This window comes from Salminus brasiliensis, chromosome 11 (genome assembly GCF_030463535.1).
Source record: "Salminus brasiliensis chromosome 11, fSalBra1.hap2, whole genome shotgun sequence".
NCBI lineage: Eukaryota > Metazoa > Chordata > Actinopteri > Characiformes > Bryconidae > Salminus > Salminus brasiliensis.
In genome coordinates, this window is record NC_132888.1 from 23,592,758 (window position 1) to 23,617,038 (window position 24,281).

Here is a 24,281-nt window from a genome sequence, read left to right on the forward strand (position 1 = left end):
TTATTCAATCCCCCCTAAACAGAATCCCTCATAAGAGCCCACATATGCAAATCAGCTGACAAATCAAAGGCTTCATTAGTTGGATCAGGTGAGCTTGAGATGAAGCACATGCAATATCGTAATGGACTGGCGAGGGGTTTGCTGACTGTGAAGTTTGATTGCATGTTAGAAATATGGCGAGAGAGAGTTATATACATCTGAATGTTCCTGGAGATACAGGAGTTAAGTTAAAGGAACACTGGCTACACTACCTGGACGTGTCAGCAAGAGGAAGCCATCAGATACACTGTGGACAAAAGTATTGGGACACCTGCTTATTCATTATTTCTTTCAAAATCAAGGGTTTAAACATTTGTACTATATTTTAGAGCATTGCTGTTAGGATTTGATTGCATTTAGCAACAAGAGCACAGTTCCACTGCTCCACAGCTCAGTGCTGGAGGCCTCCATACCCTATCCTATCCCACTCTTGCTCTCTGTTCCAGAGAGTCCTATTCTATTGCCAATACTTCTCTGCAGCTATGCGTGTGCATTTGCACATCTGTGTCAGCAAATGGGGCTACCTAAAGCAGCTGAATGCAGTCATTAGAAGGCGTGTCCACAAACATTTGGACACAGTGTGTACTCCAGTTTTCTCACTTCGATTTCCGAACAGTGATCCTTCTCTTGTCCTTGAAAACTGGATCAGAGAGTTACTGGAAATTTCCTCTCACCTGTAGAAGCCTAGAAATCATCTGCTTTGTTCTCTGTTGCTCTGAGACTTCCTAACATGCTCCTGAGGGTCTTCAGGTGGCCTGGGGTTCAGTCACCTAGAGATTTTGACTTTTTTGGGATTTGCGTGAAGCAGATTTGTTCTAATTATATCATTAATAGGAACTCAACAGTGCCACGTGGGAATTGAATGGGGTCTGCTGCCACACCATTCTTTGGAGGCCGTTTTTTTTTTTTAATACATCTGCTGCTGCTCTGACTTCTGTTAGAGATCTTAGTCTTTTCCAGATTGTTTTGAAAGTATTTAGATGTTAATATCATACTGTTGATTACATTTACATTTATGGCATTTGGCTGACGCTCTTATCCAGAGCGACTTACGAGGTAACTCATACATTACAGAGGTGGGCCAGGGTAGTGTTCAGAGTCTTGCCCAAAGACTCTTATTGCTGTAGCGCATGTAAACCCAGTCAAACCCGAGTCTCCAACATGGTGTGGTAGCTCACAGGCATGGTTGCACCACACCAACCATTACCTAATGATATTTTACCCAATTGACACAATGGGTCTTCATTAACATCAGCATAGCATGATGCGTCCCTACACTCTTAAAACTGACCTCTATAGAAGAACCTCTTTTGGCTCCTTAAGGAGATTCCTCATGGAACCAAAAGTGGTTCTTCTATGGCATCGTTTAAAGAACCATTTGAAGCACCTTTATTTTATTATATTTTATATCAAGTGTCAAGTCAAGTGGGTTTTTATTGTCATTGTGTTTCATTGCCATTGTGTGTGTGTGTGTGTGTGTGTGTGTGTGTGTGTGTGTGTGTGTGTGTGTGTGTGTGTGTGGGGAACAGAAAAAAATCATCAGTTCAGTCTCTGGAGTTGAGAAGTCTGATGGCTTGGGGGAAGAAGCTATTGCAGAGTCTGGTCATGTTGGACTGGATGCTGCGGTACCTTCTTCCTGATGGCAGGAGGGAGAACAGTCTGTGTGAAGGGTGGGTGGAGTCATCCACAATGCTGGTTGCTTTGCGGATGCAGCGGGCAGTGTTAATGTCCGTGACGGAGGGGAGAGAGACTCCGATGATCCTCTCAGCTGTCCTCACAATGCGTTGGAGGCCCCTCCTGATATGTAATATTTGAAGGGTAACAAATATTAATGAAAACAAGGATTAGTCCGAAACACAGTAAAGGTCTAGGAGATGCTCCTCTGTTACAGGTTTTAAGGACTTTGATATTATTGTGTCCTGCACTCCACCCCACCTAACAGATCCAGATCCAGCAGATCAGGCCTGGGATGAAAACCACGGGAGAATTCTTTTAATCAACTACATTCTTCTTGTTGTCTGAATTAGGTGTGGCCTGTTACTGTAACAGTAATAGCAATACCCAGTCTATATTAAAGCCGAGGTAGAGTTGGAGGTGCACCCTTCCATGGCTTTTACCACCCCTTACCAAAAACTTAATGAGGTCATGACGTTAGGCTCCGCCCTACAGGTGTCAGCCTCCTTCGGGACGGCACCATCATAAAGAAGTGGGACAATGTCTCTCTGCCAGAAACACAGACGCACAGTCCTCGTCACATCTGTTGGAACAAACCGAGAGTCCTCTGCTCTGCTGCCGCATTCGGTGAGTAGCCCTGCTTTTCATCAGCATGGGAGAATGGGGATTACTAATAATTAAGTGTGGAATGGTTCACTGTGGAGAGACTCAGATTTTCGTACAGCGCTGGTTACAGTGTCTACAGCTCCAATATTGCTAGTGTATTTACTGTACAGAACCTCCAGTGGGCCTATAGGTGTCCTGCATGTGTGAGTTTTATAGGTAATGTTGGTGATGTTAAAATAGTAGCATTAAGAGGCATCAAGCTTTTCAGACGTATTTGGCTAGATTCACGAACGTGTCTTAAGGAAGGGATGTGCTTTTCTTCTAAATATAATATAAATTAAATATATATTTTTTAAGAGTTTAATAGATAAACATCTAAAATGATCAGTTTCAATGGTTGAATTACAGAAAAATAATGTCTCATTTAACTGGATTCAAAGTGGTGATTGTTCCGTTAGTCCTGTCAGTGTCTACATCTGGAAAAATTAACTTCTAGCTTTTGTAGTAAATAAAAGTTTGATTCCGTTTTTCCATCATTTTACCTCCACGGCACAGATTTTACTTAATAACGAAAAACTACAAATGTAATTTGTCATTGTTTATGATAAGCTGTAAAATACAGCATGAAATATTATATTACAATTGGCTTAAATAAAATAAAAAAAACAATGACAAGTGTCTTAAGAAGATCCCCAAATCTAGTTCTTTAAAGATCCATCCATCGAAAGGTTCTTTACAGAGCCAAAAGGGTCCCAACCCTGATTCTGGAGTGCCTCCTGTCCTGAAACTTTTAGAATTGTCCTTAGAAGAAGATCTTTATAAAATAATTATTATAAAATATAACTTAATTATATTATAAAATAATTAAGTCTTAGGAGAATATTTGAGAACTTTCAAATATTTTTGGGAGAATTACGTTTAAGAACATTCTTATGATCGTCTTTGTGTTTATATAGCTCTAGGTTTCTCTCTTAAGAAAGCTTTGTGAATCCAGCCCCTGGTTACTCCAGACTTGGTAAGATTCTCTACACTGTTAAAAGTATACGATCCTTGAGGAACCTTTGGCGGTTCTTCAGGTTGAAAGTGTGGAGGAACCTCTGAAGATGCTTTTCTACTACTTTTTTTCTGCTACTTTTCTTGAAGGTTCCTCCACAGTTTCAAACTGAAGAACCTTCAAACGTTCCTCAAGGATCTTATACTTTTGATCATTCTATTGATTACCTAATATTATGTTACCCAATTGACACAATGGGTCACCATTGATGCATGACTTCAACTAGGCTAACTAGGACTGTGACATTTTCACTGCTGGAATAAAAGGAAAAACTACCAAACCTGTATTGATTTAACTTTGATAACGGTATAGTCCATGTAGTACACTCTACACATACCATAGAAGAACCTTGTAATAGAGATGTGTGTGGGTAAGGAACCTTTACCTTTTATTTGATGTAAAGGTTCTTTGCACTCATATCTTCACTGAAAACATGTTTTTTTATATAATCAAAAGTGGTTCTTCTATCAACCATTTCACCTCAAATCTTTCTGAGTTACTTTGTTTTGAAGGTTTTTTTGGACAATTGTCTTTATTTTCACTTCATTTGTGACTGTGTGCATAACTGTCTGCCTTGTCTTTCAGTTGACTTTTGGCAACAACTGGTTAATGTATTGTAGCTCTTTCACTGTATCTACTGTGCTGGTTGGATCCTTCAGCACTAAGCAGACTAAACCCCCCATAAGGCATGAAACGTCTAAAATTGTTCAAATCTACAGATTCTGAGAGGAAGAGATTGGGGGTCTATTCTCTAGTTCACAAGCATGTGAGTATGTATAAAGGTAATCAACAAAGTTATTAAGCTGCCTTTGTCCAGCGTGAGGTTCGTCTGGGACAAAAAGGTATTTCAGAAACGTAACCCGTTCCTTAAAGTCTCCAAATGATCCCGTAGACGTCAAACCTGATGTTGCGGATGGTCTGAGCTTCAGAAGGTGGTATTTCTCAAGCCGTTTGTATCTCACTATGTGCTTCAGCTGTCTGCTTTCTCATTCACTGACGATACTGAGGAGAAAACTGTACGCCTCCATACTGCCTACTTTATCTTCACATACAATCGCTGTTCTTCCCTCAGGTTGTGACTGACCTGTAGAATGACCCACCAGTTTCCCACACTCACCACGGAGCAGAAGAAGGAGCTGCATGAGATAGCTCTGCGCATTGTGTCTCCTGGAAAAGGCATTCTAGCAGCCGACGAGTCAGTAGGTCAGTGCGATTGTTTAGACCACTCAGTCAGTCATAATGCTGTTCTACCAACGCTCTCATAGATAAGGGTGGTTCTCCTTTATTCGGTACAGACACTTTACATTGCGGTTCTTCAGGTCTGGTCCTGGTAGACGGGTGTTCAGCACAGTTTGGGGATTACCCTGCTCAGATGCACATGTTTAAACATTGCTGGTTTTAGTTGGTAGGGCAGAGACATCACCACGCCATGCTGGATTCAAGTCCTCCAGGACTGCAATTGAATCTGTGTGTTTTACATTATGTCGACAGTCATCCATCCATCAATAGGTTCTAACCCTGATCCTGGAGTGTCTCCTGTCCTGAATCTTTTAGAATTGTCCTTGCCACATGGACAGTTCAGCTCAAAACAGGCTTGTTAATATGCTGTAGTACAAAAAATTATACTGTGGTAAGTGACAACATCGATATTCATATTCACATTCAATTTCACAAGTCATTTTTTTCTAGAGAACTTGTTCTGGTGGCAGGTTGTGTTGCTTGTTTTGAGACATAATGGAAAATATTTCACTTCAAGAAATAAGAAATCAGAAGGAAAAGCATCTGCTTATAGAATACGCAAACAATCCTAGATCAATTGATTAGATTTACGATAATTTTACTTGCCAAAAGTGCTTTTGCCATGTGATTACCTGGAGAGTGTGTTATTGCATGTTCTCCACACTCTAAACCTAAAGCTACAGAGCGGGGTCAGAGTGCAGAAAAGTCTCCAACACTCTGCTGACTCAATAACTGCAGAGCTCCAGACCTGCTGTTAGAGCTGCAAAGAGGGACCAACTCCATATTAATACCTATGGGCTAAAAATGGGATATCATAACAGCTCCTGTAGGTGTAACGTATAGAGTCCCAATACTTTTGTCCATAATTCTACTTGCCAGAAATGCTTTTGCCATGTGATTACCTGGAGAGTGTGTTATTACATGCTCTCCACGCTCTAAACCTAATGGGTTCTTTGGCTTGTAACAGTAGTGGACTCCTTTTTGCTGATACACTAAATGGACAAAAGTATTGGGTCGCCTTAATCAAAACACAGGTGTATAAAATCATGCACCTAACTGTACAGTCTGCCTTTACACACATTGGTAAAAGAATGGGTGGTTCTACAGAGCTCATTGAACTCCAGCATGGTTCTGAAATAGGAACCATCGCTTCAGCAGCAAGCCAGCTGTTGAATTTTTTTCCCTTCTCGATCTTCCACCATCAGCTGTGAGTGGAGTTATTAAAAAGTGGAACCACAAAGTGTCAGACTACAGCTACAGAGCTACAGAGAGGGGTTCAGGGCAGAGTGTTGAGCTCAGAGCCGAAAAGTCTCCAACACTCTGCTGACTCAATAACTGCAGAGCTCCAAACCTGCTGTTAGAGCTGCAAAGGGTGGTGGGCAACTCCATATTAATGCCTATGGGCTTAGAATGGGATGTCATAACAGCTCCTGTAGGTGTAATATGTAGGTGTCCCAATAATTTTGTCCACATAGTGTGTATGCATACCAGTCATACCAAACCATCATAAAAAGGTTTTCTATCAATGCAAAGAACCTTTTCACCAGCCAAAGAACCAACGTTCCATTGAAGGACCTTTTTTTAGGAGTGTTTAAGAGTCCCTCAGTCCGTGTTTACCTCTGTGAATGGTCCAACAGGCAGCATGGGAAAGCGCCTGAACCAGATAGGAGTGGAGAACACTGAGGAGAACCGCCGCCTGTACCGGCAAGTCCTCTTTACTGCAGACGACCGCATCGATAACTGCATTGGCGGAGTCATCTTCTTCCATGAAACGCTCTACCAGAACTCAGATGACGGTGTCCCCTTTGTCAAAATGATCAAAGACAAAGGCATCACCATTGGCATCAAGGTATTACGCTCCCTCTTGAAGAGTTCAGGGCAAAGGCCGTTTTGGCCAGTCTTGTCTTGTTTGACTTTTCACTTTTAACATGTCTATTAGAACCGAAATGCCTGGAACCGTATTTCACAGATTCTGAGAGTTAAAAAGCAGGGCATTACTCTGCATGTTTGATGAACTCCTGGCCATGGCAGGTTTTCAGGGCAGAGGCCCGCAGGGCTCAGCCTAAAGAGAAACTGAGCGCCCAGGGCTAAAAAGAGCTGGAGTTATTAACCAGTTAATGTTGATATATTAAAAGTGCACACTGAGCTCCACCTTACGACATCTTATGACGACACTCTTCGCCCACTCTTAAAATAATGTACCTCAAAATCAGCTTTTCTCCACATTCTGAACCCAGGGCCCTATCTTACACCCTGTGTAAGGCTCGTTGCGATGCTAAGTGATATCTTACACCCCACCAACAGTCCTCCTGCGTCGTTTATGGGCGTGGTGATCTCGAAATGAGGTGTGTTCAGGTACATTTCTGGCACATTGCTGTCTTGGCAACCGAAAACACAGATGTTCGTTGCTATCTTGGCAGTGAATTGTCAACACAGGCGTGTGCCCGGCGCACGTACACCCCCGATTTGCATCATTGAAATAGCAATCCGCCAAAGTCACACGGCACCTGGCTCCTAAAGGTGACATGCTGATTGGTTTATTGCACGTTGCGCCCAAAACACACCTATGGTTAAGTAAGAGCACTAGCAATAGCATAGCAAAGACACACTAAAGCCCTAAGTCAAGTTAAGTGTATCTTAAGATAATTTCTTAAAAATAGATTTATTGTTATATCTATTGATGTAAAATTGTCCCTGTTCACCTGTGGTGTCCTGCCTAACAAAGCAGTAGAAAGTCAATATATGATTATGAATAAAAATAATGAAAATGATGTGTAATCAAAGACAATTCTAGTAGTTCTTTTAGAGGTTCACCCCAAAACAGCATTGAGAAAAGCTCAATCGGTAATATTTTGTAGATTTCAGTTTGTCACCATTTTTAGTTTCATTTTCTCCCAAAGGTCGACAAAGGAGTCGTTCCCCTGCCAGGAACTAACGGCGAAACTACTACACAAGGTCAGTCTAACATCCCGTCACCTGAACCTGTGCCTAGGGTTCAGACGTATTCGCTTTTTAGTATTTGCTTTGCCATTTGCTCTGACTGAGGCTCCTCGCAGGGCTGGATGGTCTGTCGGAGCGGTGTGCTCAGTACAAGAAGGATGGCGCTGATTTTGCAAAGTGGCGCTGTGTGATGAAGATCAGTGACACCACCCCATCTCAGCTCTGCATTACAGAAAATGCAAATGTCCTTGCTCGGTATGCTAGCATCTGCCAGCAGGTAAAGTAAGGCCTTCAGGCACACGTTCAGTTTCGGCCTTCTCGGCTCTAAAGAACAGAGGGATGGGTACTGTTTTGCTTTCTGTTGTATTCCAGCATGGAATTGTACCCATAGTGGAACCTGAGATCCTGCCTGATGGAGATCATGACCTGAAACGCTGCCAATTTGTTACCGAGAGGGTTGGTGCCGATCCATCATTAATGTCTTTATGCCACATGACACGAGCTATAGACGAGTAAAGCCGCTGTGTGTTGCTCCGTATATTTGCCCTCCAGGTGCTTGCAGCAGTCTACAAGGCCATGTTCGATCACCACGTGTACCTGGAGGGCACCCTGCTTAAGCCCAACATGGTGACCCCCGGACACGGCTGCCCCACCAAATACAGTGCAGAGGAGGTTGCCATGGCAACCGTCACCGCCCTTCGCCGCACTGTCCCTCCTGCGGTTACAGGTGCGGTCAGGTCGCTGCTCACTGTTACACTCCTCTTCTGTTCACTGGGATAGCACTGACTAACCTCTGCTTACAGGGGTGACCTTCCTCTCCGGAGGCCAGAGTGAAGAGGAGGCCTCCCTCAACTTAAACGCCATCAACAACTGCCCGCTGGTGAAGCCCTGGGCGCTCAGTTTCTCTTTTGGCCGAGCCTTGCAGGCCTCTGCCCTGAAAACCTGGCGCGGCCAGAGAGAGAACCAAAGTGCTGCCACCGAGGAGTTCATCAAACGTGCAGAGGCAGGTCCTGCTTTTTGAGTCTCAGCTGCTGTGAGATACGGTTCCAGACGTTTCGGTTCTTATAGGGTTCTGCTTCTGAAACACTTCATGTAAATAGATGGATGGAAGCTGTATAACAAAATATATATAGCAAAAACTCCTACCTAGAAAAGTTTCCAGGAATTCCAACCCATAAACGGTTGGTATTTCATATAAAATAAGAGAGAACATTACAGCAGATCAGCCATAACATATAATCTTGTGTAGGTCCACTTGCGCCAGCAAACCAGTTCTGGTCCCGTAAGTTGCGAGGTCTTATGGACTCCATGGATTGCATCAATGAGCCTTGGGCTCACGCTTGCCCATTGTTCTGCCTAATATAGTAAACCCCACCCTTTGACATGTGCCATTGTAACAATAAAATAATCAATGTTATTCAGTTCACCTGGTTTTAATTGATTGAGGTGATAAAAGGTTCTACACACAGTCACATCTCACCTAGAAGAATGGTTATCAAATCATCCATTGGTCCTTTTTATACCAGAGCTGTCTCTGAACCTGTAGAACCTGTAGCTTTGTGGGAACACCAGCCCTTGGGACATTTTTTAGAATAAGGTGCCTCAGGATGCTAATGCTAAAGACTACTTGATTCATTTTACAATGTATGTCTGGGTACTCTGTATGCCCTGCGTAGTTCCTAGTGTCAGATAATCGTGTCTTGAAGACCCCGCCCTCAGGACTACAGCTAATCAACCACTGTATATTGGAACTGAGTGAATGCTGTCTATGCTGAATACCTGTTCATCATGTTCTTCCTCCTGCTTCTGTAGATCAACAGTCTGGCAGCCCAGGGGAAGTATTCTGGTGGAGGAGACAGCAGCGGAGCCACTGGCCTCTCCCATTACCTCTCTAGCCATGCTTACTGAAATACTACTGGTCGTTTGCCGTTTCTTGAGATATAGCCACTGCCACTGCCATAGACGTGACTGTAACACAAGTATATACTCTGTAAAGCTGTATCTTAGATTCAGATCATCCCTGCTGTATCAGGACTAAACCGGTACGAGAGCTGATGACCGCGGTTGAAGGAAGGTTTTATCTGATTGAATTAAATGTTGCAATGGTAATGTTTCCCTCCAGTGCTGAATAACAGACATACAAAGACAGTATATATAGCGTGTTATAGCTTCACAGTCAAGTCTTAAGATCCGATGAGCTCTAACCAGAGAGATTTCATGGTTAATATCACGTAGATGAAATAATTGTTATTGTGATTTGTGTCTCTCAACCAACACAATTTGAGGCTTCTCTTCAGATTTGTTGGGATGATCTGACTGCCCTGCTTGTGTGATCCAGTTGTCCATGAATGCAATGCTTTACTGGGCCTGTTGATGTGATGCACTGTGTTATGTGAACAGGAGTGAACCTGCTCACGTTAAGTTCCTGTTTACTGTGTACTTTTGGTAAGTGTTGTGGTATCTGGTGAGACAAAACAGCAAATCATTGTATACTCACAAAACAATAAACTGTGGAAATAATGAAGTGTCTGATGTCTCTGTGCAGTGTGTTAACCACAAGGCCTGTTCCTATAAAAACTACATCAGCAATACTGTCCAACCTGCAGCACTTCCTTAAGTTATTTAAAGTCAACACAATTTATATATAATAATGATAAATGTATCTATAATATGTATAATCATTTCCATAGTCAAAATTGAATATTGAATAATTCAATAGCATATCATCACACACTTTTGCCATAATATAAATCTGGTAGTTAATATTGTGTGTGCATATATTTTTTTATTAATTATTCCTTTGACTAGCTGACTTAGCTTACCAAATTTGTAATAAATAAATAAAAATTAAATACATAAATAAATACATTATTATTATGCTACTATTATTATTATCATCAGACTAGCACTAACACGTTTATCACAGTTTTCTATATCATAAAACTCTGAGATAGTAAATTAAACGGCTCCGTTTGGGTGGGACACATCACGACCCCTGATCTCTGTCGCCATCACCGTGAAGATCAGCGAACCGTTTCACAGCAGGTCCTCTCTGAATGGTCTGCTCTACATCTGAAAGACTTCATTATGCAGACATTTGAACTCTCTCTCCAGACCTGCAGAGGGAGGAAAACACGCCTGGTAAAAGCACAGTTACAGACGGGCTGTGTTATAAATACGTAAATTCAATAAAAGTTTAGGAACTGGCACATGGCAGTTGTGTTGATGTAGCATCGAGCTGCTAAATGCTAAATGTAGCTCTTGTGTCCGTATACTTCTGACAAAATATAAGGGAAACGACACACCCCGACAGACCACGCTCGGAACTGTATCACAGCATACTTTGTGGTGAAAAATATACAATCATAAATTCATGGCGAGGTCTCTTACTGATGTCCACTCCAATTTTGTTTATTTCTTTATATAAAAAAAATGTAAAAAAATAAATAATAATTTTTTTTTTAAATGTTTTAAAATATATATATATATATAAATATATATTTACTTTTTATAATAATACTATAAATGCTAATATATCGTCACGCACTTTTGCCATAATATAAATATGGTAGTTGATAATAAATGGACCAATAGAAATACTCCAAAATGACCTGCAATAAAATCCCGAACATTTTAAGACTTTTACGACTTTTAAGACATTAAAAAATGAAGATTTTTGTTATTCCTGCAAAGTTGCTGTTTTGTAGATACTCTATACCTGTGCTCCAGCTATTATGTGTTCATGATTAATTTTTCATATATTATAATATTTATGTGCTGAATATGTGCATTTTTTCTCAGTGCTCCACCTATTTTTATATATTTATATATATATATATATATATATATATATATATATATATATTTAAGTATATTTCACGCCAATGCGTTGCACATTTGAACCTTTACACGGTCAGGACTGCTACTGAATTCAGGTATACTCTCAGCAGTGGCAGTAAAGGGGCAGTTTCAGCCTGTGTGGCGGTCGTGGACTACTTTGTGTCTCGGATGTGGGCGTTCCGTCCTCGGTTGTGCATTAAGTGCATTAATGGCCCCTACAGTGCGCGGTATCCCTCCGCACTACTGAAGCGCGCTCTCTGAGGAGGAAGTGAAAAGGCGGCGCTGTGAGCTGGAGGAGCGCAGACCACGTTCCTGCTCTGTGCGCTTCTCAGGACAAAAGTTTCAGCCATACGGCCGTGTGTGAGCGCCTGCGCCTGGGAGGTATTGTACTTGTTTGGCTGCGGTGTGCATGTGTGTTGTTTACTCGTGTCGTGCTCGTGCTTTACTGTGCGCTGTCTGATCCTCCGTCTCCGCTCTGCTCGGTTTGTTTGGCGGCAGAAGCTCCTGTTCTTCAGAGATGTCTGGCGGTGTGATCCGAGGCCCCGCTGGCAGCAACGACTGCCGAATTTACGTAGGAAACCTGCCGCCTGACATCCGCACGAAAGACGTCGAGGACGTGTTTTACAAGTACGGGGCGATTCGGGATATCGATTTGAAGAACCGGCGAGGGGGCCCTCCGTTTGCCTTTGTCGAGTTTGAAGACCCCAGGTAATCCATGCGACTCCGCGACTCCAGGCTAGGCTAGCGTCGAGCTAAAGGGCTAAGCCGCGCTTATTCTCAGTCGGAGCTGGGCTTTTGTTTATTTCAGCTGTGCACTGTGGCTCTATTTAACCTGTGTTTTGCACCCTGGAGGGATTAATGCTAGCTAGTATTTCTGTCAGCTTGTTGGCTGTAGGCTGCTTGCTAGTTAGCATAGCATAGCTAACTAACTTCACGCTAGTTAGCACGCAGCTAGCTAATGCTAGCGGTTATTCTCCTGGAGGTAGCTAGCTAGCTAGTTAGCGCTAGTTAGCTATCTAGCTGAGGTGGCGGGGTTTGCTTGCTAGCTTATGTAGCCAGCTCTGAGGGGGCATGTACGCAAAGGTAGCATTCAGGTATAGCACCAGAATCAGGTCCATCAGGGAGCTGAAGGGGAGCGTTACAGGAGTCGGAGTGGACCACGCTGGAGTCCTGCCTGTTGACCTCCCACAGAGCTGAGGCGCGTTCCGACAGGCATGCTCCCTGTCGGTCAGCGAGTGGTGGGATAATGCTAGGTAACGTGCTTATAGCTAGCTCGGTAAGCTAAGCCACTCATCCCGCCTCTTGTTAATGAGCAGGCTGGCTTGTTTACCGGACCCTCCATTCATCTGAGAGTCTGAAGTGGACCCGGGAGTTGAGCTGCTGTGGTGTGCTTTTTTTTTCAGGGATGCGGAGGATGCTGTGTATGCCCGGGACGGCTATGATTACGATGGGTACAGACTTCGCGTGGAGTTTCCGAGAAGTGGACGCGGGATGGGTAGAGGAGGGTTTGGCGCTGGGGCACCGAGGGGCAGATACGGACCCCCATCCAGACGGTCTGAATACAGAGTAATCGTTTCAGGTAACTGCTAGACATGCTTTGAAATGGGTAATACATCTAACTAAAGCCTAATGGTTTTGCATAGTATTGAAAAAGAGCTCCTTGCCTAACAATTCTGACATCTCTTCCATCTGTTCTTATGATGAACCACCTTCTCAAAGCCAGCTTTTGCAGTTTTCAAACTTTCAGATGCTCACCAATGTTTTCTTATGAGATTTTCTGAGTTTACAAATGCAGTGGGTTCAGTCCCTGTAAGAGTGCAGCTGTAGACAGTTCTGTGATAACTTTTCTCAAGAACAGATGTAAGAAAGTCCTTGGGAAGCTGTTGGTGAATGAGGCCCATTGTGTGTACTAAAGGAGCCGTGAACCTGTGAGGTACCTATATGTGCGGTAACTCTCCTCCTCCTTTTGTTGCTCGCAGGGCTACCACCAAGCGGCAGCTGGCAGGATCTGAAGGATCACATGCGTGAAGCAGGTGATGTATGTTATGCTGACGTTTTCCGAGATGGAACTGGTGTGGTGGAGTTTGTACGCAAAGAAGACATGACCTACGCTGTTCGAAAGCTGGATAACACTAAGTTCCGCTCGCACGAGGTGAGTTTGAGCGCTTAATTAGGACTTTTGGATGTACATGCCTTAGCTTTGGATTTTTCTTTAAGGTAAGCATTGGATGCTGCTGTTTTTGTTTGACTAAGTTACGGTTCTTTTAGGGAAACGCTAGTTTGGTCATACATGGTGATGGTGCTTCCCACCTTACGGTGGGTGGGTGCCCGTGATTGTCAAGAAGCACAGGATTTTAATAACCCAAGCCTGTTTCGATTGTGCCATGTGCTCAGAGGAAAGTTTTTGTGTCCATCAGGGGGAGACTGCATACATTCGCGTGAAAATGGATGGTCCACGCAGCCCGAGCTATGGAAGGTCAAGGTCCAGGAGCCGCAGTCGCAGCCGGAGTCGAAGTCGCAGCAACAACCGTAGCCGCAGCTACTCGCCACGGCGTGGCCGAGGATCCCCCCAGTACTCTCCTCGCCACAGCCGATCTCGCTCTCGGTCCTAAGCCTTCCGCTGTCAGTCTGTGTGGCTTTCTGCCCCCTCTCCCCTTTTTTTTGATGAAGCTGTTGACTCATGCCTTTTTTGTTTGTTTTTTAACACCCCCCCCCCCCCCCTCCTCCTCATTTCCCTGAGACTTGGTGTAAATGTCTACCTGTCCTGCCCTCCACACCCACTTCTCACACATCCATCTCCCCACCTCAGACTTATCTTGATTCTTTTAAGAATGTGTTTTTAATGGACTGCTCACACCCTTCCCTTCTCACACTCTTTTTTTTTAATGAGAGGGAACACTCTCATCGACCAAACAAAGGTTGCATAAAGCATCTCAATATTTTTGTAAGTGTCATGTACTGTCTTTCATGAGAGTGGGTTTGCAAGAAATGTATTTTACCCTTTGTCTTCCTATAGTCAAGGATCAACCGATGACTTGTAATAAAGGATTGCTGAATCCAGTTGTGGAGTTACAAGTCTAAATGTACGAACCAGGGGGTCCTCCATTGTTAGTTAATGCTTCTTTACCAGCAACTTCCAGTGGCATTACTCTTCATCCTGAATCTGTGTAAAAGTAGGCAAGTAAGGCACGTGTAGCTGTGTTTACAGTCCCGATGTTCTGTTCTCTATTCTTGTACATGGTATACAGGTTGCCTTTGTAGCAAGTCGGGCTGCAGACTGAAGGTGTACATGCTAAAGGTCTGGACAGTCTCTTGGTAGATATGGAGCATGGATTTCTATAATAACCAGGACTTTTTTTTTACACTAGAATGCCATATGCATGTATTATACAAAGACTTTTCACCAGAAGTGTTTCTAACGCTTTACCCTCTTTCTTGATTTTTGCTGGTATTAAGGTTTGGATTGGAGGAGAGGCTCAGTGGATGCCGGCTCATTGGGATCAGTTCATAATGAAGATAGGATAGGGAATGCTGGATGCATGGAACAGGATCAATTTCTCCAGGATCATAGGATTTTAAGACCGAGCAGTTCGAGTTTTACAAAAAAAAAAAAAAAAAAAAAAAAAAAAAAGGGAACGGCCCCCCCTTTTGTTTCCCATTTGGAACTGTACCAACATTTTGGCCATTCATATTTTTGCTCTCATTGGAGGAACAGATGCTGGAGCAATCTTTTGGGATGGAATCAACAGGAGCAGTCTGGTAAATTGAGGGGAAAACTTGGGATTAGGGGGAAAACTCAGGCGATTTTAGATTCTCATTGCCCTGTTGGTGGGTGATGGTAGATGCTTTTACATCGCTAGCTTTTTATTTGGTTATTTTTTTAGTAAACAGTTGCCTCAATAAAAAATACATTGCTAAATGAGTGCCTCCTGTTCATTTTTATGAAACGTGTTGGTCTGGGTTCTTCAGTTCTGGTGGATCCTAGTGCTGGATGCATCCTCCAACTAAACCCTGTTGTGTTGCACCCTGAAACACCCTCAGTGAGCTGAGACTAACCAGAAAAAAATGACAGCTACATAGAGCTGGACTTACTAGACTACTATGGGATTATAATTTCTGTAAAATAACTGTAGCTTGGATATTGCTGTTAATGTCATCATTTACTAAATACCTGAAATTAGAGATTTCAGCTCTGCCAATATTGCATTACAAAGAGCCTGAATGGGTCACTGCTGGCATTACTGGTGGTGGTGGTGTGAGTAAAACGGCTTGCCATGCTGTAAAAATGATATCTGACAACTCTTGTGTTGGTCCTTAAATAAAAGTTCACCGGCACTTTACTTAGCAATTTGTTGATTCCTTGGATCAGGTGTTTAGGAGCACCAAAATATAGGACCAAGCAGGATTTTTCAAGCCAGACCACTTTAAGCCCAGTGTTCAGGAATGATCCTCAACTATTCTTCCACTGGACAGGGTATCTAACCTGAGAAGTCCTGGTTTGCCCCTGAGGAGTGGGGGCTGCAGGTCTTGTTTACTCCTTCATAAAACTACTTTGTACATGGTCATTACAGCCAGCAGTTCCTGCTTCCTTCATTTGACCAGGGTCGTCACATCCCGTTACAAACGAGCTCTTGTCCTACTCCTTAAATAACAAGTAAAGAACAAATTCACATGCATACAAATGTACTTTAACAAGAGCAATCACCTGTATAAAGAAATATGTATAATGTGTCCATTTAAACTCATTCAAAGAAATCAACAGTCTAAAATATTTTTTTAAAAAGTATATCCAATTTTTATAGTTATTTAAACATAATTTATACAAAGACCAAATTGTTAAAAATATATGAATAATTAAGTCTGGGTTGACCGTTATTCAATGTGTTTTTGTGAGTAAATGCTAAATGGATAAAGATATCTAGGGCTCAGTTTTACAGTGATGGTGATGAGAACCAGGGGGCAAAACTGCTGGTCAGTCTGGTGTGTGGCAGCTAGTCTGACACAGGGGATAAGGGGAGCCTGCTGGTCAGTCTGGTGGGTGGCAGCTAGTCTGACACAGGGGATAAGGGGAGCCTGCTGGTCAGTCTGGTGGGTGGCAGCTAGTCTGACACAGGGGATAAGGGGAGCCTGCTGGTCAGTCTGGTGGGTGGCAGCTAGTCTGACACAGGGGATAAGGGGAGCCTGCTGGTCAGTCTGGTGGGTGGCAGCTAGTCCGGCGCAGGGGATAAGAGAAGCCTGCTGGTCAGTCTGGTGGGTGGCAGCTAGTCCAGCACAGGGGATAAGAGAAGCCCGCTGGTCAGTCTGGTGTGGCAGCTAGTCCAGCACAGGGGATAAGAGAAGCCCGCTGGTCAGTCTGGTGGGTGGCAGCTAGTCCAGCACAGGGGATAAGAGAAGCCCGCTGGTCAGTCTGGTGGGTGGCAGCTAGTCCGACACAGGGGATAAGAGAAGCCTGCTGGTCAGCCTGGTGGGTGGCAGCTAGTCCAGCACAGGGGATAAGGGGAGCCTGCTGGTCAGTCTGGTGGGTGGCAGCTAGTCCGGCGCAGGGGATAAGAGAAGCCTGCTGGTCAGTCTGGTGGGTGGCAGCTAGTCCAGCACAGGGGATAAGAGAAGCCTGCTGGTCAGTCTGGTGGGTGGCAGCTAGTCCAGCACAGGGGATAAGAGAAGCCTGCTGGTCAGTCTGGTGGGTGGCAGCTAGTCTGACACAGGGGATAAGAGAAGCCCGCTGGTCAGTCTGGTGGGTGGCAGCTAGTCCAGCACAGGGGATAAGAGAAGCCCGCTGGTCAGTCTGGTGGGTGGCAGCTAGTCTGACACAGGGGATAAGAGAAGCCTGCTGGTCAGCCTGGTGGGTGGCAGCTAGTCCAGCACAGGGGATAAGAGAAGCCTGCTGGTCAGCCTGGTGGGTGGCAGCTAGTCCAGCACAGGGGATAAGAGAAGCCTGCTGGTCAGTCTGGTGGGTGGCAGCTAGTCTGCTGGTGTGAAGTGTTCCCTTCTTAAAAGTGTTTTAAAAGGTGAAATACGGGAACTAGCTAGGCTAGGGCTGTGTAACGGTTGTGCGCATGCGCAGAACCACCATTTTTAATCGTTTCGTCTTTTCTTGTTTTTTTTTTAATTATTATTATTATTATAATACGTTATTTATTTACTTATATTTAATATTTACTGTTAATATTTCAGTGTTAAAAATGTAATTAAAAATATTTTATATATTAAAATTGTTATGTCCTCCGTTACCTCCTCATTACTCTCTGATACAGTGATTTAAGCTAGCTTCTGAGACGGTACGGATACTTCTCCAGACTCCCCACAGTCTGATTTAGGCAGCTGTGCCTACTATACACATCTCTCGCCTGTGGTCCCCTACGCCTTCACAGGGCAGCGCGGGAAGGCTGTAACACGCCGCAGGTTCGCCGAGCAGGTGTCGCGTTTCTCCCGGGCTCGGTCAAAGATGCATTGTGGGTTGAAATAAGATGCTGGTAGAGCGGCGCACGAGGAAAATGCCTGCAGTGGAGGCAGAGTCTGCTCTCCAGCCAATGGAAAGCGGTGTGGCGGACAGTGCTGTAAAGGGCGAGGGATTCAGCGGGCAGGAGAGTGAGCGTTAGAGTGGGTCTTCATTAGAGCCCAGTCTCAGTCTCAGCAGCAGGAGGAGGAAGAAGAAGAGGAAGAGGAAGAGGAGGATTATCCATCTTCAGAGCTCGAGCTGATTTAACCGACTGAAGGTGAGCGGCATTGCAGGTTGTGTCTGGCTCGCGCTGGTTTGAATGCCTGCACACCGAGCACGGCAGGCCAGCAGCGTGGAGGGGGTGAAGGGTGCTGCACAGGGGGAGTGGGGTAGGAGTGGGGTAGGGTGGGCTAGTTGCAGAATTGCTTGCTGGTTAGTAGCTACATTTCAGGTAGGAGGAAGCTCAGGCCAGAGTCCCGTCCACGTGAACCCAGGACAACGGTGAGGGCTGAAAGCCGTGGACAGTCCACTCCAGCCGTCCAATCACTGCTGCTGCTGCTGCTGCTGCTGTTTAAGCAGTTCTTCAGCTCATTCGGGAGAAGGAGGCTCAGGTTTCTCCAGAGCTTCATCAAAACATCCCAACATCCGGCCAGAATGAGAGGCTGTGGGGCAGTGCAGGACAGTGCAGGACAGTGCAGGACAGGGCAGTGACGGTGCTCCACGACTCGGACTGGATGCCAACGGACGGACTGCTCTGTAGGCTCTGGACCTGCTGGGGAGGTGTAGCTAGCTAGCTAGTAAGCAAGCACCGTTACAAAAAGTAGAGCCACTCACTCAGGAGGGTGAAGTTGGCTTAAATGGCGCAGCAGTTGCATGCTGCAGCCTGTGCGCCTCGTGCTCTTTCACCCCCGCCCCCCCAGCAGCAGCAGCAGCAGCGTCATTTACACGACCACAGGGGAACCTAATAGGCCTTACTGGCTAACCACTAGTGGACTGCCCTACGAGATATTCGGTGGGACTAGTCTGGCTTAATTGTGGACACAGCTGGATGTCCTTGCTGCAATGGGACACACAAAAAATAATAATAAAATAACTTGAGAATTGACCTAAAGGTCACTTTTTTATGTCAGTGCATTTCTATTTTAAACAGGGTTCATTTCTAGGTAAATGGGCTGTTTTGCATAAGGGCTCTTTTATTTAGCACGGTTTGCTTGCTTGCCTGACAGTCTGCCACAGGATATGTGGTGTTATCCACTACGCTACACAAGATTTGAAAGCCATCAAATGAGGAGTGGGCTGTAGAATTACTGAGAGGTCATCTGGTTTACCATGAAGCTTGGGTAGGCTACCTTATAGTATAAGGCCAAGCATCTGTATTTTTGGGGGGGTTGGAATGAATGCTGTTGGAGTGTGAGAAAGAGAGATGATGGCGATGAAGAGGAGGAGGAGAAGGAGAAGGAGGAGGAGGAGGAGGGCGGTGATGGAGCTGGTGCCATGTGAAAGAACAGAATTGAGTGACCCATTAAGGACTTGCTTAATTCTCCGTTTGGCCTGGTGTCTGGTGTCCCTGAATTACCCTAACAAACCAGATCCTTTTAGGGGGGCTTGCGGTCTGTAGAGAGTTTGCCTGGCACTGTGAAAAGAACCCAAAACCTGTGTATGAAAGGCCTCTCTGTTAAGCACCTGCTCTGCCAGTAGCTGCTACAGTAGCGAAGTGAAGGCTGCACAGTATATCGGGCAAATTTAACCGTGCAGTATTAATGTCCGCCCCAGTAGCAGGGAAGGCTGTTGCCTTTGCCATTTCATGAGTGTTAATAGGAGATCCTAACCTCTCCGTTTTTCCTCTTTTTGCCTTTCAAGCACCATGACTGACAGAAAAGCTGTGATCAAGAATGCTGACATGTCTGAGGACATGCAGCAGGACGCGGTCGACTGTGCAACGCAGGCAATGGAGAAGTACAACATCGAGAAGGACATCGCAGCATACATCAAGAAGGTAGCCTTCATAAACCTTATATAAGTCTTCCCAAGTTCTCTGGTTCAGTCCTGAATCACACACGGCCCCCAAGCAGTGAAACAGTGCACTGAACAGGTCTTGGCGACTTGCGCCGTGCACTACGTTGGGAGTAGTAGGGTGCTGTTTGACATTCCTAGCCTTGGGACCTCCATGCTCTACTTGTTGTTGGGTTAGCTGGCCAGTTATTTTGCACATAATTTAGTGAACTGGGGGTAGTAAGCACACACACACACACACACACACACACACACACACACAGAGCGGTAGGCAGCCAACTCCAGTGGCTGAAAGGCCCAACAGAGGCCGGGTATCGAACCCACAACCCTGTCATCAGTAGCCCAGAGCTCTAACCGGAGCTGAGCCACCCACCGCTGCCCCTGTAGTTATCAGACTAAATGAGAGATCCTGCTTAGCGAAGCAGAATGCTCCACTATAGTGGATGTTAAAAGCTCTGTTGTTGTTGTTGCTGTTTCCTTGTATTGCAGGAGTTTGACAAGAAGTACAATCCGACTTGGCACTGCATTGTGGGAAGGAACTTCGGCAGCTACGTCACCCACGAGACGAAGCACTTCATCTACTTCTACCTGGGCCAGGTGGCCATACTCTTGTTCAAATCTGGCTGAAGCTCCATGAATAGATTTTTTTTTTTTTTTTTTTTTCTTTTCTTTTTTCTTCTTCTTCTTCTTCTTCTTTCCCCCAACATGGACCGAGATGCAGTAGTGGCTGATGATGATGTATCCACTTACACGCTACCAATGTTAAACGAGACCAGGCCATGCCTATGCTGACTGTGCATAACTGCATGGGCCGTGTACCATACTGAGAACCGTGTATATGTTGCAGTTCAATTGCTTTCTTCGTTAAGTGTGCCATGTTCTTTAGGAGAGGTTTCTTTTTCTTTCTTTCTTTCTTTCTTTCTTTTTTGTGGTCCTGACAAGGTTTGTTCAAGCACAGGAGCTGTGACCTTTTGATTGAATAAAGCAAAGCTACGTAAAATGCATTAGCACTTCTATTTTTCTTCCAAGAGATGTATTTTCTTTAAGTAACCGTGCTGCCGTATAGCCTGTGTGTTTCTAATGAACGCTGTGAGTCATGTCTGTGCCATGGCGGAGGTGGGGAACAATGAATATAAATATATCTATATCTATATGCTAGTGAATAAGACACTAGGTCTTATCAACTTTATCTAACCTCAGATGAATGTCCTAATCTTTAGTTTCATGACGTTTGTGAGGAGAGGGACGTTGACTTCTGCACAAATGAATGAAGGTTTATTCTGTGGAATTATTTCTTCTTTTTTTTTTTTTTTTTATCCTTTTCATTTCGTCTTGACTGAATGTCCACTGCGACGTGAACAGAAGAATGTGTATTAGAGAATATTGTAAGATATTAAAATGATTAAACGCACTGCTGACACGTATATTTTCACGTATATGCTGTTGTTTTTTTTTTGTTTTTTTTTTCTTCAGTCTTCTTTGTACTGTGAATGTAAAGGGACTTCAAGCTGACTGCACAATACATCTCTATGTCTCCAGCTCCTCCTCCGTCGTCGTCGTCTTCCTGAATTACTGGCTAGGCCTATTGATTTTTAAGAGTGTATAGATTATCAGCATGGATTTTCTTATTCCTTATGTATGAACTGTTGGCCTTCATTGCCTGTCTGTAATTGGCTCGTCGCCCTTCCAGTGGTTCCCTTCTTCTTAGGCCTGATAGACAACACTTGCACTCCCATTTTATTATTATTATTATTATTATTATTATTATTATTATTATTTTTTTTTCTCTCTTGTACCCTCTCAGGTACCTCCCATGACAGAAAGGCCATTCAATTTCTCCGCCATTAAAATATCCTTAATAATGAATGCAGAATATTGTGTGTTTTGTTCTTCTGTTTACTTAAAGTTACACAGGCACTTGAGAATAGCCAGTGTTGCGAGATCAGCACCGTCAGACTTTTCAGAATTTGTTGGAAGAATCTGAGCAGAGCTGTTTTTAATGTGACCTTGGTCCTTGTGGAAATGTGCTGACCTCAGTGGATCCTATTTCCAGCTTGCTATGGTTGCTCTTAACCACAAGAGGGAGCCCTTGCCATCTGTCTGGGACACCAAGAGTGTCTTGTGGCGCATGGCACAGTTCAGAGCTGAGCCACATCAGATGTGTTTGAGGAAATACAAGCTTGGCCAGAGGTTGGAAAATACTTGGCTCATGCTAGCTACTCATGCTAGCCAAGGTCCTCCACATTTTAGGTGTAATTATTCAGCCCATTGGCATTAGTGCGGGGGTCCCTCTTGGGGAGCTACCTCCAGCTCAGATCAAGCACATCTTGATCACATCTATTCAGCCAATCCAGGACGTCCGAAGGCTGTAATTAGATGCATTGGGAGGGGTGGATTAGGGTTGGGTCCAAAGTCTTGGGTTGGGTGGTGAACTTACAGGGTAGCTATACTCCGGGTGCAGGTTTGAGGCCCACTGACTTATTAAAAATACTTGCTTACCATTTTGACCTGCGTTAGCCGGTGTGTCCTCCAGAACCTCCAGATCCCAGTTGGTTCACATACAGCAACCACCTCCAAAGCAATACTCTTCTGGTTTCGTTTACGGCCCAGTGAGTATGATAAGATGTGCTCAAGCATGACATTTGTTTTCCCCCTCATGCTGCTTTTATGGCTCTGGTGCTTTTGAAAGTCTATTTCTTAAGAAGAAGCTGCTTCAGAGTCGCTGATCCAATCTGGCCATCTTTCCCTCCAGGTAAACTGCAGAGCAACACTGAACTGGAGGTAGTCTGAAATGTTTCCCCCCACAAAAAACAAAGAAAGCGTAAATGGACATGGCCCAATGGTTTTCAGATCAGTGGTTCCTCCACTGAGACGCATACTGGTCTTCTGAAGGACATTAGCATATGGAGGACAAAGCAGTGTGGAAAGTGGCCCTCGCTGTTGTAAACATGGCTGACAATCAAATGCTGTCTGAATAATTGTCTTTTTCAGCTTCTATGTACAAGCCTTAAGTCCTTAAGTAGCCCCAGGGACGCAGAATGAGTGGAAGTTAGGCCGATTCTGAGGGCCGGGACTGAAGGGGGGCCTTAAAATGTATGAATTGAGTCGTGGGGGCCTTTTAATTGGGCCTATAATCCTTGCGGCACAGCTGAGTAGCCCAATTGGCTGATTAGCCATTAACCATATGTCCTCATTTTACAGGGCATGTCTTCTTTTGGGGACCAAAAATGTGGGCTTTTTTAATTTGCATATATTTACTCTGACCCATCTAATGACAGGGCACATATCTGATTGCTGCTAACTGAAACTGTTTCATTTCATGAAATGTAACAAGGTCTAGTGCCCCATATCACTGTGTTTTGCTTTCATGCATCACATGACTGAAACTCTCTTCCAACTTCCAACGACGGCTTACGGCTATTGGTTTATTCTAAAAAACTAAACAGATGATTATTGGATATTCACAGTTGTCATCATAACATATGTCTTGTATATATTTGCAACATTTACTTGTTTACCAAAACTAATAAACAGCATCAATAGCCATTTATTACGAGAATCCTAAAATAAAAATAGGCAAAAAGCAAATAAGTAAATAAATAAATAAATAAATCACCTCAAATAAATAAATAAATAAATAAATAAAGTCAGGTAAAGTCAATCTGATTTGTGTTTATTAATATTTACATGTGGGCATTTTCAGAGAGTGGTCAATCGGCTGTGGTGAGAAGCAGTTTAAGCAAATCGCTGATGTAGATGCAGGTACATGTAGACCAATAGTGGCGAAGAGCAAGCGGGGCTTAAAACAGACGTGTTTGAAATAGTGGTGTCAATCTATTAAAATGTTCAATCTTATCAATCACAACAATGTTCTGTGATTAATTATGAGTATGATTAATTATGCTAATCACAAGTTAAAATGCTAGCTAGCACGTCCGTGAATATTTGGGCGGGAGAACAAATAAAGTTAATAATAAATGAAGTGTTTCTAAGTGTGTGTGTGTGTGTGTGTGTAAGAGAATGAGAGTTAGTTATGGGATTTAATCCATATTTCAGTATTAATAAGTGTAATCTATCCTCTGAGCTCTACAGTACTGACACTGTGTTTACATCCCTCAGTAAACTGCTAATACGACACTAGCCTCTGTAAAGAGAGAGACCTACGAGAGGAAGCTGGGGCCAAACTTGGGAAGATGATTAATCTGCGCTAAAAAGCTTAACATATTAAATTTGCAGATTAATCGTGTGTGTTAAGGTGTTAACGTTGCCAGCACTAGTTTATTCTAGCTGTATAAATAGAAGCACACGCTAACCTGAAATCAGCGTGAAATCCTGTACATTTGACCCAATTTAAAAATCCCGGGGGACTCGGGTGGGCTTTTTCACGTCCCAAACAGAGGACATGTGCAGGATTATAGCTTATTATAAATTTATTAT

At 44.0% G+C, this 24,281-nt stretch overlaps 3 protein-coding genes across 4 annotated transcripts; all 3 read left to right on the forward strand.

The window, feature by feature from the left end:
* The first annotated feature begins 2,023 nt into the window (after nt 1-2,023).
* Nucleotides 2,024-10,034, forward strand: aldoca (aldolase C, fructose-bisphosphate, a). Of its 2 annotated transcripts, none has more exons than XM_072692250.1 (9): nt 2,024-2,340; nt 4,446-4,576; nt 6,250-6,461; nt 7,513-7,567; nt 7,669-7,829; nt 7,925-8,008; nt 8,105-8,279; nt 8,356-8,555; nt 9,365-10,034. In XM_072692250.1, the coding sequence occupies exons 2-9, from the start codon at nt 4,465-4,467 to the stop codon at nt 9,458-9,460; spliced, it is 1,095 nt and encodes a 364-aa protein (XP_072548351.1). In that variant the 5' UTR covers nt 2,024-2,340; nt 4,446-4,464; the 3' UTR covers nt 9,461-10,034. The 2 variants fall into 2 exon arrangements, with proteins under 2 accessions (XP_072548351.1, XP_072548352.1); XM_072692251.1 differs by lacking the exon at nt 2,024-2,340 and adding an exon at nt 3,721-4,139.
* Nucleotides 10,035-11,638: 1,604 nt separating this feature from the next.
* On the forward strand, nt 11,639-15,311 carry srsf1a (serine and arginine rich splicing factor 1a). Its single transcript, XM_072691262.1, has 5 exons — nt 11,639-11,773; nt 11,891-12,100; nt 12,796-12,971; nt 13,372-13,544; nt 13,810-15,311. Exons 2-5 carry the CDS (start codon nt 11,910-11,912, stop codon nt 14,002-14,004), a joined length of 735 nt encoding a protein of 244 aa, XP_072547363.1. The 5' UTR covers nt 11,639-11,773; nt 11,891-11,909; the 3' UTR covers nt 14,005-15,311.
* A 2,437-nt stretch (nt 15,312-17,748) lies between these two features.
* Nucleotides 17,749-21,710, forward strand: dynll2a (dynein, light chain, LC8-type 2a). The gene is made up of 3 exons (XM_072691263.1): nt 17,749-18,108; nt 19,692-19,827; nt 20,334-21,710. Exons 2-3 carry the CDS (start codon nt 19,696-19,698, stop codon nt 20,469-20,471), a joined length of 270 nt encoding a protein of 89 aa, XP_072547364.1. The 5' UTR covers nt 17,749-18,108; nt 19,692-19,695; the 3' UTR covers nt 20,472-21,710.
* The last annotated feature ends 2,571 nt before the right edge of the window (nt 21,711-24,281 follow it).

Excerpts from the sequence above, each read along its gene's own strand:
- aldoca (XM_072692250.1), top strand. The coding sequence starts at position 4,465 with ATGACCCACCAGTTTCCCACACTCACCACGGAGCAGAAGAAGGAGCTG. Across the intron at positions 7,568-7,668 it reads CGGCGAAACTACTACACAAG|GGCTGGATGGTCTGTCGGAG; the intron begins GTCAGTCTAACA and ends GGCTCCTCGCAG. Across the intron at positions 8,556-9,364 it reads AGTTCATCAAACGTGCAGAG|ATCAACAGTCTGGCAGCCCA; the intron begins GCAGGTCCTGCT and ends CTGCTTCTGTAG.
- srsf1a (XM_072691262.1), top strand. The coding sequence starts at position 11,910 with ATGTCTGGCGGTGTGATCCGAGGCCCCGCTGGCAGCAACGACTGCCGA. Across the intron at positions 12,101-12,795 it reads GTCGAGTTTGAAGACCCCAG|GGATGCGGAGGATGCTGTGT; the intron begins GTAATCCATGCG and ends TTTTTTTTTCAG. Across the intron at positions 12,972-13,371 it reads ATACAGAGTAATCGTTTCAG|GGCTACCACCAAGCGGCAGC; the intron begins GTAACTGCTAGA and ends TGTTGCTCGCAG.
- dynll2a (XM_072691263.1), top strand. The coding sequence starts at position 19,696 with ATGACTGACAGAAAAGCTGTGATCAAGAATGCTGACATGTCTGAGGAC. Across the intron at positions 19,828-20,333 it reads TCGCAGCATACATCAAGAAG|GAGTTTGACAAGAAGTACAA; the intron begins GTAGCCTTCATA and ends CTTGTATTGCAG.